We start from the raw sequence: 18622 nt of genomic DNA on the forward strand, positions 1-18622 counted from the left end.
GAACCTTTTGAAGTGCTGTGGCCTTTCTGAGGGTAAATAATCATACAAAACATTTTAGACACAATAAGAGTCATAGCACAAACCAAAGAATTTACTCCCAGTATAGCATATATATGTTTCTGCAAGAGTGCAGACCATATGAAGCATAAACTAGTACACATTTTAGCAGTGTTCTACCGAGTATGTGTTTCAGAAGGCAGGTAAGATTGTAAATGCTCTTTCTTCACCAAGTATTTGACACAAAAAAAGTGCTAAAGCACCTTAGTTCAGAAAAAAACTCTTATATACCACACTGCAAGTAACATTTCAGCTATAATTTTTGCAAATAAGCTGAACACTTGTTCTACTGTATTTTGAAACATTATTTATCTTTGAATGTTGAGAAATAAATTAGTTACAAGAAGAATAACAGAGCCATGAAGTTTGGAGTCACATATAGTAAGTCTGTTGAGTCTACTCTAAGCAAATTCACTGTCAGGAAGAATCTTTAAAAATATTTCTGAATAGTCAGTTACTTTCAGTAATAAAACAAACCATGAATGCTTCCATGTGCAATTAAATCTCCCTCTTGTTTGTGCACCATGACTGAACTAATAAACCTCCAGAACTGGGAATGTGCAGCACAGTGCACACACCTCAACTAGTGTGAATTAGGAAAACCGGAGCATGTGGAAGCAATAGCATTATTTGTTTTTTCCATTGTATTGTATTTCAGCTCTTTCCTTGCCTTTTCATTAGCTAGTGGAACAATGACATAACATGGTGATGACGATTCCATTTCACACGTGCATCGATTACAATGTATTTGAATAATTTCTTCCTTTTCAGACTATATGCACAAACTTGCCTTTATTACATCAAATCTGTAGTAAATGAGAGTATGAAAGACATTATGAAGTACTTCTTCCATTATTTTCAAGTATGCTAATAGTAAATTTTGAAAAAAATAATTTTAGATATTTGGTTAGTCTGAAGAAAAAACAAGGGAGCTGTATATCAATCTTCCAGTACATAACAGGATGTTAGATTCCTTTCTGTCCATAAAAGAGCAAAGAATAAAAACGAGTCACCAACATAACAGAAATTCTGTCAATAGACATTGACTGCTCCATTGTTATCCCCTACCATGTCTACTCCAGAAACCATCCTGAGATGTGTATCATGAAGCCATGCCCCCACGTAGCACTGTGCAAAGAGAAGTATTTAACAGTAGCCACACTCTTTACTGTACCTGCCTAATCTAGGCTTTTAAAATAGTCAAGTCCCCTCTGCACTCACACCAACTAGCAATCCAACACTTTGAGAAGCATGGCTTTCTGCAGAAAATGGTATTTAATGAAACTGCGCTCCAAATGTGTGGAAAAATGGAATTCTGATCTGCAGGCAACGACACCTGAATGCTACTGTAGGACATGGGCATACAGCTCAGAAAGAGTGCCCCAGCCTCACTCACTGTGTCAGTGCAGACACAGAGCAACAGCCAACCTGTCTGCAAAGATCATGGCAAACCCCTCATAATCTGCAATAAACCAGAGGCTGGAGAAAGGTCTATCAGGTCTATCTTTCACTAGTTAGTACACAATTTTAAACCTTTAGAATTAGTATTTGAAGTGGGGGAAAATGGTTTCATTACAATTTGGGCTTTGGGGTTTTTCTTCCAAGCATCCAGTTGTCTGATTTAATCAAACACCAGTCCCAAGCTTGGAATTCCATTTTGCCTCAAGTTCAGTTTTCAGATTTTTTCCCCTTTGCTTCTGACCACAGAAATACCCACCAATGCCAATTAAAAGTGATAATATAGCAGAAAAAATAGATCAAGATTAGCAATAAAACTGTATGAATTATTCTATCCACCAGATGGCATATGCCTCACATTTTACTTCAAACATAGTACTACTTCAATGACAGGTGCAAAGATCAGATTTTTCTTATTTCTTTTTCTTCTAATGTACTAATTTCAATTATATTTTAGTATTTTTACAGTTTCAACCGTAAATAATGAAAATATGTGTGCTGTAACCACGGTAGGGAAAAATGAGATAATTTCCACACTTAAAAATACACACAGTCTATCTACAAATCTCTTGAAAGTCTTTGCTCTCCTAGCAAAGAGATGCTAACACAGTTCTATTAGGAAAGTTACACCTATAAAACAGCCTGGAAGAGATCTAGGCCAGCATAAATACAAGGATTTTTATCTAATGAAGTCTTATTGTCAAAAGGGCAGCAGAAAGACATTTTATTGTCATGGCTATCATACTACACACTCACAGTTACTCCTGAGTATATATGTATGTGCATGTATATATACATCCAAACCAGGCCTAAATGGAAATCAGTAATGACAGCGATGCAGCAGTCTTGTCAATACTTTTAAAGAGCATTTCAGTGGAACTAAAGCCCAAATTTTCACTGGATTCCAAAAAATCAAACTTGTGAATCCCTAAGACTTCTAACTGTTGCTGGTCTGATTATGAGGAACACAGGGCATACAGTATCTTGAAAATCATGGTAATTTTATCCAGTAGACTAATAGGAAATTTGTATGTCTAATTTAAACACACAATGTTGACTGCAATTTTTCTGAATAGTACCAAAGGGTGAATTATTAACTTCATAGAAGTATAATGAGAATTACTGTATAAACAAAACTTTCTCCGATCATCTCCCTCTTGTTCTGATGACTCAACTCTAGAGTAGTTTGAACCTTCATGTGCTTTCATTGGCTGATGTCAGTCAGACCAATTGATCATCTGTCCATGGATTAGGCTAAGTTAAAAGCACTACGCTGGACAACATGATAACAGTTGGCTGGACAGGAGCAACTTGCAACAATTAGCAAAATGCAAATAGCTGTTGAACCAGGGATGTACAAAGTCTAATAGGTCTTACAGCCATTCGATCCAAGCAAATCCTATGATAAAACCCAATTCAGGCAGGGCATATAAAATATAATTTCTTTTATGCCCTTCATTCTTACCTAGGCCATATATCAATAAATGCAGAGGATCAACTGCTGGACCACTGGACCATGTTAATGGATGTAGTAATAAGGAGATCTTCTAACCACTGATCATATAGAAGAGAAAATCAGGTAAAGTGTTTTAATAAGTACTTCTCTCCTGTGCAAGAGAAAAAACTGGTACCAGTGAGTTGCCTATAATGTTTGCTTGCATAAAGAAGTTAAAAATTAGAAAAGTATAAAAATTAAAACTGCAGAATGCTCAGTGGCAACAAAACTGGTGTCTTTCAAAAACAGTGTGTTTTCAAATTTCCAGTTAATATTTTGTCAATACTTAATCAATTTCATGAATGTTTCTTAATTAAAAAAAAAAATCATAATGAGGCAAATATGTAGAAGAAAATATAATATGGCTTTCCACGTTACAAAATGATCAATGCCCCAAACACTCTGTTAGCCCACAATGGTAATCTTGACAAGTCATTAAGAAGTTTTTTCCCCAGTCTTAATGGGTATTGAAGACTTAACATCTTAACATCTTGGCCTAACATCAAGGCAAGATTTTTATAAAAAAAATATCTGTAAACCTTGAAACTTGTTTGATAATCCTGCAGACACGCTGTGCTATCCAGCCCCTGCTCACGTAGCAGCTGCTCCAGGTCCCTGGTACAGCAGTGGGATTCCCTCCCAGGCAGCTGGAACTGACACAGGCACAAAGAGAAGCTCTATGATGTGATTCAGGACAAGACTAAGAGATAAGGTATGCTAACAGGAGGAACAGCATTTTCTTCACCACATTTAAATGTGAACATTGAATGGTGAATGTGGAGGGTGTGTGAGGAAGGCCCTGCAGTAACTCCCCAGCTCAGTAAGGTTTCAGTAAACCACAGGTTTAGTGGCGTTGGACCCTGGGATTCAATGCCCTCAGTCCACTCACATCTTAGTCTTCTAAGAAACTTTGTTATTCTAAGCTTTCCAAAATTCCATGTCATTCTATTTCATTATTTAATTTCATTTGTTGACCAGGTAAGAATTTGAAACCAATTTTTATCAAACTTGAGACTCTAACTCTTCTTGAAGATCTGTCTTTTTAAAACTAACAACCATTTTTAAAATGATCAATTTGATCAAATACTTTTCATAGCAGAAATGTTGTTGAGAAGAAAAATCCTATAAAATATCATCTAATTAAAAACCCAAGAAGGTAGTAAAATTGCCCACCTACTGAGCCTTGCCACACATGCTTGGCCTTGTCACATCAAGCCTTGCCAAAGTGTCTCAATTCACAGTGATTTAAAAAATCAAATGGTGACTGGTAATCTCTCTCCAAATTCTACTAATTTTCTCTATATTTCTACTTGAAAGTACAAGCTCTGTACATAACTATCATGACAGCAACTAGCACTGGTTTACATCTGTCTTAAGTCCACAGAAAACCAGCAAATCTCTTTGTTCTGGTTAGGTTTGATAACAAGATTTAGTCAGCTTTTGCTGTCTACATTTTTCAAGTCCCAAAACTCAAAGGACGCTTTGTCAACTATCTTTTATTTTCCTTCCAAATTTTTCATAGAACACTGTCTCCTTTTCATTAGTTCTTTCGGTTATCTGCCCTTCATATCCCATTAGCAAATTCGCCCACTACTGTTAAATCAATTTCCATGACTTTCACTTAATGAAAAAAAGGGGTTTTCAAGTTTTGTTCTCTTAGATCCACTGAGTCACAACCACATGGGTATGTCCTGGGAATCTGCTTTCATCTTGGCTGTTGTTTTCCTTGTGGTTTTTTGCAGACTGGAGAAACTTAAATTCAGCAAGGATCAGAGGAATCTGGTCATCAATGCCTAATAAATATTAATTAGCATATACTTATTTCCTGATGAGTACAGTAGGAAAAAAAACCTTACAAATGTACTATGCTCTATCATAGCTGGATTCAACTTCGGCCAAAAATACCAGCTCTTCTGGAAAGCAAATTGCAGTCTTAGAGTGTAACAGTACAACCATCTGCATATCAATCACCCAATGTTGTTTATTAACCTTCATATAAAAAAAATGCCGAAGAAGAATATGAAAAGAAAGAGGACAAAAGAAAAGTTTCAACTGAAATATTATAGCTAAAAATGGGACATATGCCACATAGGAATTTGAGCTCTACAAAGCTGGACTTACATAATTAGGAATGCCATTAAGACCTCGCAATTGCATGAAGGAGGAATTTCAGCCTCAAATACTAGACTTGGCTGAATGTAGATTGCAAATATTATAAAAAAGTACTATCTAATAGTAGAGAATTAAAGGAAAATATATTGAGAAATTCTCTCTACAAAAAAAAGTGAAGAATGAAAGACTCCATAAAGACCACCAGTGTAGGGAACAGTAAACATGTTGAGTGTAAGTTCAAGAATAGCACTAGAAGACAAGATCAGACAGATACTTGATGGGCTTGAAGTAAAAACAGCAAAGCTAGTTAGGAGGAGTTAAAAATAACTAGAATTTTCAAGGGAGAGAGAAAAATGCTTCCCCCTTCCTATCACTGAATTTAATCAGAATTCCCATGGAGACTTCCAAGGTGAGGAAGCCTTGAAAGAGAGAGCACATCTTGGAGTCAGCCACCAAAAGGAACCTGGGGAGAAGGAGCCTGGAAAACCATACAGAAATGAAGAGTGCAAGCTGCAGTGGTCAATCTTTTCCAAATAGCAATAGCTGGACCATATCCTAAGGTAAATACTATTAGGGCTGGCATGAGTAGAAGATTGCAGCACCCTTAAAATGGTATGAAATAAGGCCTAAAAATGGGCAAATAAAATAGCTGAGGTACCTTCTCCAGGGGAGTAAATGCATGTTCTGAGGTTCTGGTGCTGGGACCTTCACTACAGACCCAGCTCTTCCTCTGCTACTCACTGATAAGAAGATCAGTGACCTAACAGGTAAGGAATATTTAAAGCCCTCAATCCAGGGGACTGATGATGGGAGAACATATTACAAATTGTCCGTGTGCTTTTCTATCGTGCCAGAGGGTGCAGATTAAATAAAGCCTGACCACTCAGCTTTCCAGGGAGGACTAAAACAGCACAAGGGACAGGTGCAGCTGGATGCCACAGAACAGCCTGCTACTCTAGAACAAAAAAACCCAGGGCAACAGGTGATCCTTCCACAATCCTTCACAGAAATGACCTCAAATCTGAAGATAGGGGGCAATATTTTCATTATTATATATAAACAACTTTTGGGTTAGTAACTAAGTTATTTAAAGGTCGCAAAGAAAGACATCTGAAGCAAGGACAAAACACAGCTGCTCTCAACATGGATATTGAGTCAGTTCACCATGGACTAAACAGAAACAAAGTGCACTGCACAAGCAAGTCCTAATAGACAGGTAATCTACCAAGTATTCCCTCTCTTCTCTGATACACCAGCCTTGCTTTATTCTGAAAATGTATATCAAACTCAGTTCTAAAGTTGCAAAGCAATTAGTATTACATATAGAACATATGTATCCAAAGCAGTCCAAAACCTGGGGGGTGGCAGAACAGGACAAATATGATGTAATGGCCAGGTAATTATGTAGATCATATATCAGATAAATCAAAATATGCTCCTGAAAACACAAAAACTTGGAACTGCTTGAAAAATTCCATCACGCACACCCAAATTCCCCACACAAAGCTTCACCCTGGTGTTTCTGATGCTGGATTAATTCTTCTGTATCAAGTGAGTTAGTAGTGTAGCAAAAGCTCTGTAGCATATGAAACATCAAGGTATAGCAAACAGTACTTAATCTCTTGAATTTCAGCATAACTTCATATATGTACTGGTGTCTAACATATTTATTGTACTCTTCCATCATTTTATAAGGGTAATTTAATTCTGGAGCAAACCATTGATGCATTTATCTCCTCAGCAGCTGAACCACTGTGAGGAAAAACAGGAAACAGCTGGTCAAAACCAACGTGTGATGAGAAATTTATTCAAAACTAGAAAAAATATGACTCAAAAGTGATCATCATTTACAAAGGCTGGATCTGCAGCTTTTACAAACCAATTGTAAAGAAACACTGTACAAGCTAAATTACATATGCAATGATTCACAAATGCCCAGTAACAATGAAAGAACTTTGCTGCTCAAATGCATTCAAACTACAATAAATATCTATCCACAATCTGTTGGTTAAGGAAAACAATAAAAACAAAAAGAAACAAAATCCTTCTATTTGTAGACTTACAGAAAATAAGAAAACTAATACACTGCAGTTAAATATGGTTCATGTTATACTTCATACTTATAGATAACCTCTATCTTTTCTGCAGCCCTGACCTTGTTGAGCGACTTGGTATGAATAGACCAAAGCTTCCTTTATGCTGATGGCAAATCACTGCATCTATGAAACGTTCACACAGCAAAAAAGTTTTGCACTCTTGTAGTTCTCCCTGACTGTATTTTAAGCAAGGTAAGTTTCAAAAGGACACATATGTAACCCAGAATACAAATTACTTTCCTAAAAAGGAAATACTCTGAGTGCTCATGAAATAACATGTTTTCCCTTGAAAACACATACATTGACATACACAAGCCACCAGTGCAATCCCAAGATTGCAAACAACAGACAGGAAGTTCAATGTTACAGCTCCCACAACAACAGTAATGTGCTTATATAAAGTAAAAAATCTCACATATGCAAGGGTCAAATCCATAATGGCCTCAAGCATGCTGCAGGATGCTCTAAGCCTGCAAAGCTACTCAGGAGAAATTCCTAATTTAAAACAGGAGATTGAGGACAGTTTGCTCTCAGGAGTATTTTTCTTGATCCAACACAAAATCAATTTTAGAACAATTCTCCAGGCCTCCAATACATTCCTTTGCTTTTGCTGAAAGACAAACCATTCAGAATTATCATTCAGACCTTTATTCAGGCTAGAAGTAGTTCATAGTTGATTGGTTATATACATTTTTTATTAAAAACTTAGGGTTTTTCTTTGCTCTTATGCTCATAACTCTAAAATTCCCTGATATTAGTATTTGGAACTGGTAGGTAAATAAATTTGAAGGTGGGCTTCCATCCCGTCCTCTTCACTGGAAACTTAGAGGACATGTCTCTTCTCAGACTACAGTGCAGCACACAGCTACTGAGCTTGCTGAGAATAAAAGGAAATCTAGCCACATCACATGGAGAGTGTTTGGGAGAAGTTTATCTTCTCCAAGCTCTGAGTGAGCTCACTAGCAACTAACTGCCTCTAAGTCTAGAGAACAGATGAGATCATCACTTGTTTGTAAAACAGCTAGGACACAGATTCCAGTCCAGAAGCAGGGCTTCCAAGCAGTGTGATAACATGAACAGTAAAAACCAGCATAAGCAGCTGATGGGGACTGGGGGAAGTTTTATTTATTAAGTTAATGATCCCAATTGAGTTATTACTATCCACCTGGCTACTATTATTATTATCCACCTGGATATTACAATTCATTACATATATGTATACAGGGAATATATATGACATATTTATATAGGGAAAATTTTTAGTCTAAAACTATAGTTTTAAAAATGCTTAATCTAAGTTTGGCACATGTCTATCTCTTAAAACATTTCACATGAACCCAATAGCTTCATTCTGCACATGCTTCTTTTTCTCCCTCCCTACAAGTAACATTATCCCAATAGGAGATTTTAAACAGATTATGGTATGACCAGGATTTCACCAATTCTCTAATACCTGAAGGGAATTCCTAAACACTCTAAGAACTGTGACTGCTGTAACATGAAATTAGAGCAGCAAATAATACATCCTTTGTTTTGCCCACATTTTACTAATGAAGGTTGGTCCATTCTGATTGCTTGAAAACAATTTTTGCAGTATTAAGAGACTAGCATGCAAATAACCAGTACATAACAATCACTTTTAATCACCTTAAAAGAAGCTCACATTATTTTACTGTGGATTCAAAGTCCAAACGGTAGCAACCCTCAACAGGGATTACAGTTACTGGAAAAGCTAAGAGAAAAAAACCCTACTTTCACAAGAGTTCTTTAGTATATTCAGAGTCTTGTAACAAGTACAGGTGCTGATTTCAAGACAAAAATAAACTTCTTCATTGCTGTTGCATACTTCTGTACTATCACAGCAACCTTCTCTGTAGGTCTCCATCTTCCAGTATTTTCTATTCTAAAAGCACGTATATCTTCAATTTCAATTCCAAAATTAATGTATCTGGTTACAGTTGAAAATAATAAATTTTTACTTTCACATGATTTGTAGGACAATAGAAGCACTGTCTATAGCGTCTATCATTGTCTAGTGAAATTATTAGGAGAACAAAAATTTTTAGAAAAGAGAAAATAAAAAAGTGGCTACAAATGCAAGGGCTAAAAAGTGCTTGTTTCCAGCACTGCCCCACTTACGACATTCCTGATGAAGTCTGTGTGCTGTCACACTGCCCTGAGTCACACTGGTTCCAGAGCTGCATTGGTGTCATCAGCTTTGATTGGTGTGGGAGCACTCTCAGAGCCCCCTGTCACTTGATTGTCCAGCTCATACATCCTTGGATGGCATTTAATGGCTGTATTATGTTCAATTGTTATTTTGATTCTTAGGTTGTCACCAGTCCGTATTTTCAAGAAAATTTCATGACCAGAGGGTTCATAACTGTACATCATCCAATCACTTTTCACACATAGAGGAATCAAATACCCTCGTATCTCATGGAAGATTCCTTAGATATGTAGCAAGTAAAATTTTCCAGCAGACATTTTTCCTCTAAACTGTTCTTGAAATATCATGCTGGTAAGGTATATGCCTACAAATTGCTGTCAAACCAAGCTTATTTTATTGTAGAATAATTTATTTTTAAAAGATTAGGAAAGATTGTAGAAAAAGCAAGATAAATTAAAATGTATATGAAATCTCATAAATTCAGATTTTAGTTATTCACTCACCGAGTGATCTTTACATGGCACAGTTTTTATTAACTTACACCAGAGTAAACAACCCAACTTTTCAGCAGTTCATACAGGTAATGGAGATAACTTAGTTTCAACTGAGAAAGAATTTAGAAAAGTGTCCAATTCTAACACTGTGAAATGAATGCTTTAATGTGCTGCAGGGAGATTTTTTTAAACCAGACCTTCATGCTTCTTTACAGTTAATGAACAGTCACTAGAAGAAAAGTCAGAAAATGTGGAAAAACTGAAGGCATAATATAATGCTCTTGCCAAGACTCCCACACTATTGGCTCTAAATACCAAAGTGTGCTCACAGCTAAAACTTATTGTTCATAATTTGGCCCAATGTTGTTAAAGGTATAAGGCAACCGTAAAATAATACAAAGCATAAGCTATTTAGCTCAAACCCTATCACATTATGGTAGTAAAATGACTTCTTCTACAGACAGAGGGTAAATTTTCTGTTTTTAAAGCTAGCCTTTAAAACTGGAGTAACTCAACCCAAAGAAAATATAAGTATAGAGCTTCATTTTAAAAAGTTCAATTTATTTTTACAGCACTTACTGAAGGGAAAACATAATTTCATGCCTATTTGGCTTCTCTCCTGCTTCCCTGATTTTTTTCCAAATAGTCAATTCTGCTCATTAACTTTTTTCTTCAAACAAAGAAACAAGAAATACAGGGTCCATGTAGAATAAAAACCTGCTTGTCCTTACCTACCAATTACTTTACCATAAGTAAATAAACCTTTATTGTCTAAAAAGCACAATGGCATTTTAACAGGCAAAATACTCATGCACAGTCAGATAAAAAAATTATTGTTGGAGTGGAGAAACACTCCAACCACTTGCAGATTATTTGCTTTATGTCATTATTTCCTGTAAATTCCTTTCAGCATGCTAGACTAGAAATTTTATTTCAAAATGGAAAGCCAACAAATCTCAAATCCGCCTGTAGTCCACACCATATAATGACAAAGTAGCCTTTTTTTGTTAAAGCCTTTCCTTTTGTTAAAGTACAGCATAAACTTTAGCCTGAAGAGCAGTGTTACATTTTAGGTATCCAGGGAAAACTGTGAGGGAAGAGAGTAAAAGTCCATTTAAATAATTCCATCTTTTAAAATATGCAGCAAGAAGTAAAAATCTGTGAGAAAAACACATAATTCTAACAGAAAGATATGACAGCAAATCCAGACCTGAAATTGCTACCGAAACAAATTAAAAACAACCCAGAAGTGAAAGTCAGTAATAATGTAATGTTTTTAGGCTACTTTGTGGTTGTGAATATCTCAGAGTTTGGCAGAATACCTTTACCAATAAGACTTTATGTCCAGGTGATTTCATGTGGACACTCTACAAGCTTTCTGTCTAATAAATCAGATTAGTCATTTGAATGAAACACAGCACATAAACAGGGACTCTCATGCTGCTTATTACTACCAGCACAGAGGGTAATCAGATGCTTTCAAGTTTTTCTTTCACTTCTTAAGAATCAACAGGGGCTTCTTAATTATATAAATTATGTTTTGAATACACTGGAAAAGTTTATCGTCCAAGATACTAGATATAGGAGAGGATTACACTTCATTCTGACAAAATATTGACAATTAAAGGTTACAATTAACCCAACACCTGAGAAAAACAACCAAAAAATGTTCTTACACACACACAGCATTACTAACCCTTCCTTTGCTCATACTGTGCTAGCAATTGCAGTAACGAGGTCCTGCATTTGGTTAGTGCAACTGTTGTTGAAACAGCCTAAGCAGACATTATTTCCGTGACTGTGAAATAACCCAAAATAGTGAAATAATCTATCTGTATTTTCAGAAATGCCACAAAAGCATGCACTGACTAGAATTGCTGATACAGCTCTGGAAGGGAGGAGGGCAGCAGAGGGAGGGAACTGAGCTCTCTACAGGTTCAAAATGAAAATCAATATTTATATTAATTACAAAATATTTATTGTAGTTAAGAATATATTAAAAATTAAAAATCAATTATAAACAAAAAATTTAAAATACTATCTATTAAACAGATAACACTTTGTGTCTAGTTCTGTTTTTAAAAAAATATTATCCAAGATTACTATTTTAGATTCCACATTAATAAAAAATTTAAAATATAAATTTTTATTAATTTTTATAAAAATGTAAGAATTTTTTACCTCCAAATCTTTTTTCTCTCCTTAACTTTTTGTTAACAGACACCACCAATTGACTATAGCTTTTATGGAAACAAATCTTAATATAGGACTACTACATTAGCTATGCATATCATAAATCCTTGCATTACATTCATTTAACACAGGGGCCATAAAAACACCACAGATACTACAGAGAATAAAATCAAAACCCTGATGCTAACAAATGCTGAACTACTGTATGAAATCATTACATGAATTATGAAACACTCCCACAAGATAAATCTATTATAGAATCACTACTCTACCTGGGAACAGATGTGGGAGCAATTAATATTTTCTTTAATTGTTGCCTAATTAGTATTTGGCATTTTAATAGTGCCTTAACAACTATGAAGCATGTCAGGTATATTAGAGTGCTAACTTCTATCTGAGCAGAGTTGAGCAAGGCAGCAGAGTTCTTGCTTCTTAAAGCTCAAACTACTGGCACCAGGAATGTAATGACACAGCAAAGATAGTACTGACGCCTACAAAATAAGCTTAACTAAAGAATTCAGCAACTATGTTGTTGCAGCTGCCATCTGCAGATCTTGAGGTCACTTACGTGGCTTGAGAGAATCACTCTGTGAAAGTCTAGTGAGCTGTCCAGATTTCATATCTGAGTCAATGGTGGACAGAATTACTTTTGTCACATTACTTTATCACCACAGCAAAACCACCATCGTATCAGGAAAAAACAAAGTGTATTTGAACCTTACATCTCACAGGTCCCAGAAACTCTGACTCTGGGGGTTAGTCAAATTGCTAACATGGTGCAGCTGAGCTGAACACAAGCATTAGATACCTGGCCAAGCAAAACCAGCACCAGAGCCTGCACTCTCATGATCTGTTTCTACAGCAAATTCTTTGCGCTTGTGACTTCCTTAACATGTACTAATGTGAGGGGCTTGTACTGTTCCAGCACAGACAAGCAAATGTCTCCTGAACAGGAACAACAGCCATGTTACACACACCCATCTGATAAGGGTAAATGCTGCACTGTGTATTAGCTACAAAAACTTAAATGCAAAATTAGAAAAAATATTCTATATAAAAATCTTCTCTCTTCATACAACACATACATTAAATCCAGAGGAGTTTAAATCTGCACATGAAATACCTATCTGCAGTAATAATATGCTACATGAAGAAAAATATAACATCATGTATTTTCTATATAGAGCAAATCCTTAGTCCCACATCCCTATGTAGAGGAAGAAAAAAGAAAAAAATCACTCAACAAGACAACAGTTCAGTGTCTTTCCTTTATTAGTGCTACAATTTTTATGTAAGGGATATAAGAAATGAGACACACATTTTCCTACTTTAAAACATAAAGGTCTCTATTGTTCCATGTTACACCAGTACTGCTATGAAAACTTGATTTCTCCAATTTTTTTTCCTCTTGAAGAACAGAACTACTGTTCACTTAGCTGTTCCAAACAGAATGCATGCTCAAAGGGTGAGATAAGGGGAAAGGAAGAACAAATTACCACATTCATTTATTACTTTTTCTTTCTTCCTTTGATTATTAGCATGAAAGATTCCTACAAATGCCCATAATTCATTAAATTATTTTAACCCAGTGCATATGTTCAACAGGTCCATATATTTGTCACATCCATTAAGTTAATTTCTATGTTTGTGTAAATCCATCTATAATGCTAATAATATAAGCCATAAGTACATACAAATATTACTGCAGAAACAATATTTGGCATGTACATAAGGAGTCTATATACAGAGGTTGATAAGAAGAAAAACAGTGTCTGCTTGGATGAAGAAAGAAACATGTGGTTTTAAGCTTTTTCTGACCATGAGGAAAACATTCTGTGCACTGTAGTTATGCAAAGTGCTTTACAGTGCCTGTTTATCTTTTGCTGACTTGTAGACAGAACCTTTTCTATTTAAATAATTATTCAGTGAATACTTAAAACTTTTTTTCCTGATAGACACAGACTACAAAAGAAATCTTCAAATTAAAGCTCTCCCACCCCAAAATGCTGTATGTTCAGTCTTATACAGTGGTGGTGGAAAGTAGTTAAACAGGCAAGCATGATTAAAGCTAAGGAACTCAGGTCAAATCGAAAATGTCCAATCAAGAAATACAAACACACCCTTCAGCTATCTCAGCTACAAAACATTGTCCTGTCTCTCTCTCATAAAACTTATGATATTTAAATGTACCACACATACACCATGTTAAGTAAACCCACAGAATTATATTCACCCCTTCGTGGGAGAATGATCATGCACCCTGCACTGCATCTGCTGTCCCAGCAAGTCTGTACTTCCACTGACCAGTGTAGTGAATTTCACAATAATCAACAGCACCACAAAGCTCTGCAACCTGGTAAAAAACCTGACATACACGTCTTTATAGAACTCTTCAATTAACTATTTTAATGGAAAAATAATCATTTCTATGAGGGTATTACAGGAGGGCACAACTGTCATGGAGTCAGTCCTCTCTTCCCTTATCACTGACAAAATTTCATATTGGATCATTTTTACCATAGGATTCTGCGACCCTACATAAATGTAAATGATAGATGATTCTGTGATTCCATTTATGTAAGTATATCCATTTCAGTCCTACTAAAAGTTGATGAAAACTCTGGGCAGTAAGTGCTACAAATTTCTTTTAGCAGAAGAGATTTCCATTTTTTCAGGACCAATTTATAAGCATAGTGTAGCTGTGACTTATATGACAACACACTCCTTTACCTCCCTAGACCTTCTTCATACATTTTAACAGAGAAAAACTACAGTTCCCTTTTTTTGCTAAGCTCAGTAATCAGTGGTCAAATTACATCAACAACTATTTAATTTCTACCAACAAAGAAAATCTTTTACTACTTAAAATAATATATTAAGAATGTGCTATGTAATTTCTATAATAATAATTTATGCATTCATTATTTCATTCTAAACTTAGAATTCCTTGCATTATGTAACTTAAGAGAACAGAAATCAGGGCAGTATCAGCACATTAATGTAGATTATTCAAGTATTACTTGTTTTATTATTGTAAAATAGGTGTAGAAGAAATGGAAATACCTGTAACTTGGGGAAATACTATGTTTTCTTTTCCTGAGCAACAAATTTTTCACTGTAATCTAATACTCTCACATATGATGTTATTATATTTATGGAACAATTATATCATTAATATATCCATCAAATGTTTATAGATACATATATGCTACATATATTCAAATGTGTAGAGCTATAATATATATTGATACACCTATCAAATATATATAGAAAAATTATATACCTTTTTATTTAAAATATAAATATCTATAAGATGCATATATCTTTTCAATTTGCATATAGGCGTGTTATATTCTTATATGCAAATATTTTCAAATAAATAAATTTACACATAAAGAGGTATAAATATTTACTTATATATGTTTTATACAGATATATATGTATACACACACATATATATAGATAAATTTTATACACATATAGTGATAGACATATTTACTATGTGTCTATTTTAAATCAAAGGAATTTTAGAAGATGACAATACATTTTTCTAAAAGTAGTGTTCAGCATAAGGTCGTTCAAGGTGGGTAACTGAAATATTCCAACAGTGTTACTAAGTATTTACTAGTTGAAGGCATTTTTTAATGGAAAGGTCATCACATTATCAAAACAAACAAAGAAGCAAAAAAAAACCAAACAAAAAACCCCAAAAAACACTATGAAAAGCTTACCTCATACCATAAAGACTTCTCAAGACAGGAATTAAATTTCCATTTTATTAGGGACTGAATTATAGTTAGCTGTTCTGTTGTAATCCTAGAAAGCTTCATGCCACTGTTGTTTCTCCTTTGCTCAACATAATTCCAAGCAACAGTTCCTATGTGCCCAGATGGTAAAGTCCTAAAAATTGCTCTTGTTCCAGTATAAACTGATTTTTTAACCTCTTTATCATTTTTACAGAAACGTCTTATTAATAGAGTAGAACGTTCCTTTTTGTTTCTAAAAAAATCCTCTTCCAAATCTTCTTCACAGTTATCGTTACAGTCCTCAAAATGGCTCAGAAAGGACTTTGAGGGCATTCTTCCAGTAAAGTTATTTCCACAGATGTTGTGACCTGAGCACGCCACTTTAACCTTCCGTGGTGCTCTTTCCAGACATAAGTACTTATTCCTTAAAGCATCGTTATACAACTGCTGCCCATTTTCATTCTCACAATTATTTGTCAACTGCATTATGCTGCAAGTGCAGCCTGGGGAACCAGTGGTGTTACCATCACCATCACCCACGGGCTGCAAGCAGTCATCCAAAATGAAGCTGTTGTGTAAACCACACAAAGCCTTTGATATATTCCTTTCACTAGCACAATGTAAGTGAAAAAAGGCCACTTTATCAGGATCACTGCAGTCATTCTTATTTACTGCTGTCTGGCTTCTTAATGAAGGTCCATTCATTTTCAACTGAATTTCAGCAAGCATGGCTCTTTCCAGTGAAACAGGAATTCCAGTTTCCAGGCACGCCTCTTCCCCTGCTAAAGGAGCACAAGATTGATACAACTGGCTGCATGGGATATTGCTCTTGTAGTTCTTCTGTACAATGTTACAGTTAATGTTAAGAAATTCCACTGAATCAGAGATGGAGCTGTTCCTCTCCCAGAAGTTTTCATTACTCTTGTTGTTAGTCAGTTGTTCTTTGGCCAGAGGGAATATTTTGGGCACTGAGCCCTGAAGACTTTCTTCTTCAAGTCTGTGTAAGTAAGACAGATTGTGTGTGGTTTGCCTTCCCAAACCAGCAGTATGTGTTCTTATAACACTGGTGTCCAAAGCATTTTCAGTATTTTCATCTCCAGCTGACTGGGCAGCTATCACTTTACCCTGTACCACAGAGAGGAGAACAGACGCTGTCATCTCCTCAGAGGTCATCTTGACACAGTCTTTAGTCGCTGAATGTGTGCTGGGGCTGGGGGGAGGACCTTCTCCACCAATCCTCATACCATGATTTCAGTGTAATGAAAGACTCAGTGCTAAAGAATCAGGGAACACATGCTGAAATATATACCGACTGCTTGTTCTTTTTGAACTGGCTTTTACAAAAAAGTAAATTTTTTTACTGTTGGGCTGCTAGGCTTTCCCAAACTTGGCTTACTGGAATGAGACACTAACATTTTTAAACCAGTTCCTCATTATGAGGCAGCCATTCAGCTGGACTCTTTCCACAATTAATTCTTCTGTCATATATAGCACACACACTGTTGCTTCAGATTGTAGATGGCCAAACACGAACTCCATGTCACAGATGCATCTCCTCACAGGGCACCCAAAAAGTTGGTTTTCTGTAAAGAAAAGACATATATAGATATTTTGAAGACTGTCCATAGCACAAAATCCACCATCACAACTACAAACACAACAATGCAAGTACTGAGACCTAGAGAATTCCAAAATACACATTTAAATCTGTCTTAAAATTTCACAGAAGAGTTTTGGAACATCAGTCACGTTTAATATATTTAAATAGCTTTCTCCACTTCACTATTGAAAGCCACATTACTGCAGAAAACTAATTATTGTGAAGCTATAACAATGAAATTGAACACATAAATAAAAAAGAGAAAAAAGAAAATGTATTTTCCATACTTTTTCTGACTCATAGATAGGATAAAACATTTTGAAGAACACAATCAATTTTAAATCTACACCATCTTTTAAAATAATTCTTTTCCTGTTCAGAAATACAACTACAATTGTTTTGGTGTTACATGGTTTTTGCTTTCCTTAAACTGTATACTGTTACCATGAAATCATGAAGAAAACAAGTTTACAACTTTAAAAGCATGAAGACAGATTATACTAAGACTGAAATACAAATAATCTTCTGACTCTTTTACTTGTATGCCTTAAGCTAAAAAGTTAACCTGCCTTTCAGCATTGTCATTATTTCTCAGCTTCTTTCCTGCAAGCAGCATGGTAGAAGTAAAACTTGGAATCAGAAAATACAAGGTTACAGACAGCTCAAACAAAGGATAGAGAAGACTAAAAGAGACATGCCTAGATAAATCATGGTGAATTAAACAAATGCACTTACACCTCGATTTATCACATTTACCAGTGGAAAACATAAAGTGTATTATTAAAAATATGGAAAATGTAGGCAGTTATATTAAGGCCTACATTTACTTGAACAGTCTAAATTCAACATAAAGAAGCAAAAGAAATATAACTTTAAAGCTTCAACAGCAAAACACAGCAGAAAACTAAGGCAAATGATGAAATCATTGTTTCAGCTACACATAATAATGAAATCATCCATAGTGGATAGAATTAGAAATTATGGGAGGGATAAAAAGCAGGAAAACTCATTAATTTAGTTGAAGCGTAAAATCTATTTTGATACTCTTCTCAAGTAACTATGATCAACAATTTTATTTTAATCCATTTTAGAGTGTTGGCTTTCATTTTTACTGATTACAACCTTCATCCAAAAGCAGTATGACACAGATCAAAAGGTAAACACACTCATTAGTTCACAGGATATTTGACATGCTACTTTT

The 18622-nt window shown here is 35.3% G+C and overlaps 1 protein-coding gene across 5 annotated transcripts in view; it reads right to left on the minus strand.

The window, feature by feature from the left end:
* The window catches only part of PLCE1 (phospholipase C epsilon 1), a 140384-nt gene that overhangs the window by 99443 nt on the left and 22319 nt on the right, over positions 1-18622 (minus strand). For 4 of the 5 annotated variants that reach the window (XM_088059491.1, XM_088059489.1, XM_088059490.1 and 1 more), the window contains exon 1: positions 15807-17213. In XM_088059491.1, the coding sequence (XP_087915617.1) occupies positions 15807-17063 (1257 nt within the window). In that variant the 5' untranslated portion in view covers positions 17064-17213. Of the gene's footprint in view, positions 1-15806; positions 17214-17234; positions 17405-18622 lie in introns of those variants that run through there. The other variant, XM_088059493.1, reaches the window with a different exon arrangement.

The sequence above is a fragment of the Pseudopodoces humilis genome, chromosome 9, assembly GCF_049639895.1.
Source record: "Pseudopodoces humilis isolate 2021_Gansu_Grassland_sample_001 chromosome 9, ASM4963989v1, whole genome shotgun sequence".
In the NCBI taxonomy this organism is placed as follows: Eukaryota; Metazoa; Chordata; class Aves; order Passeriformes; family Paridae; genus Pseudopodoces; species Pseudopodoces humilis.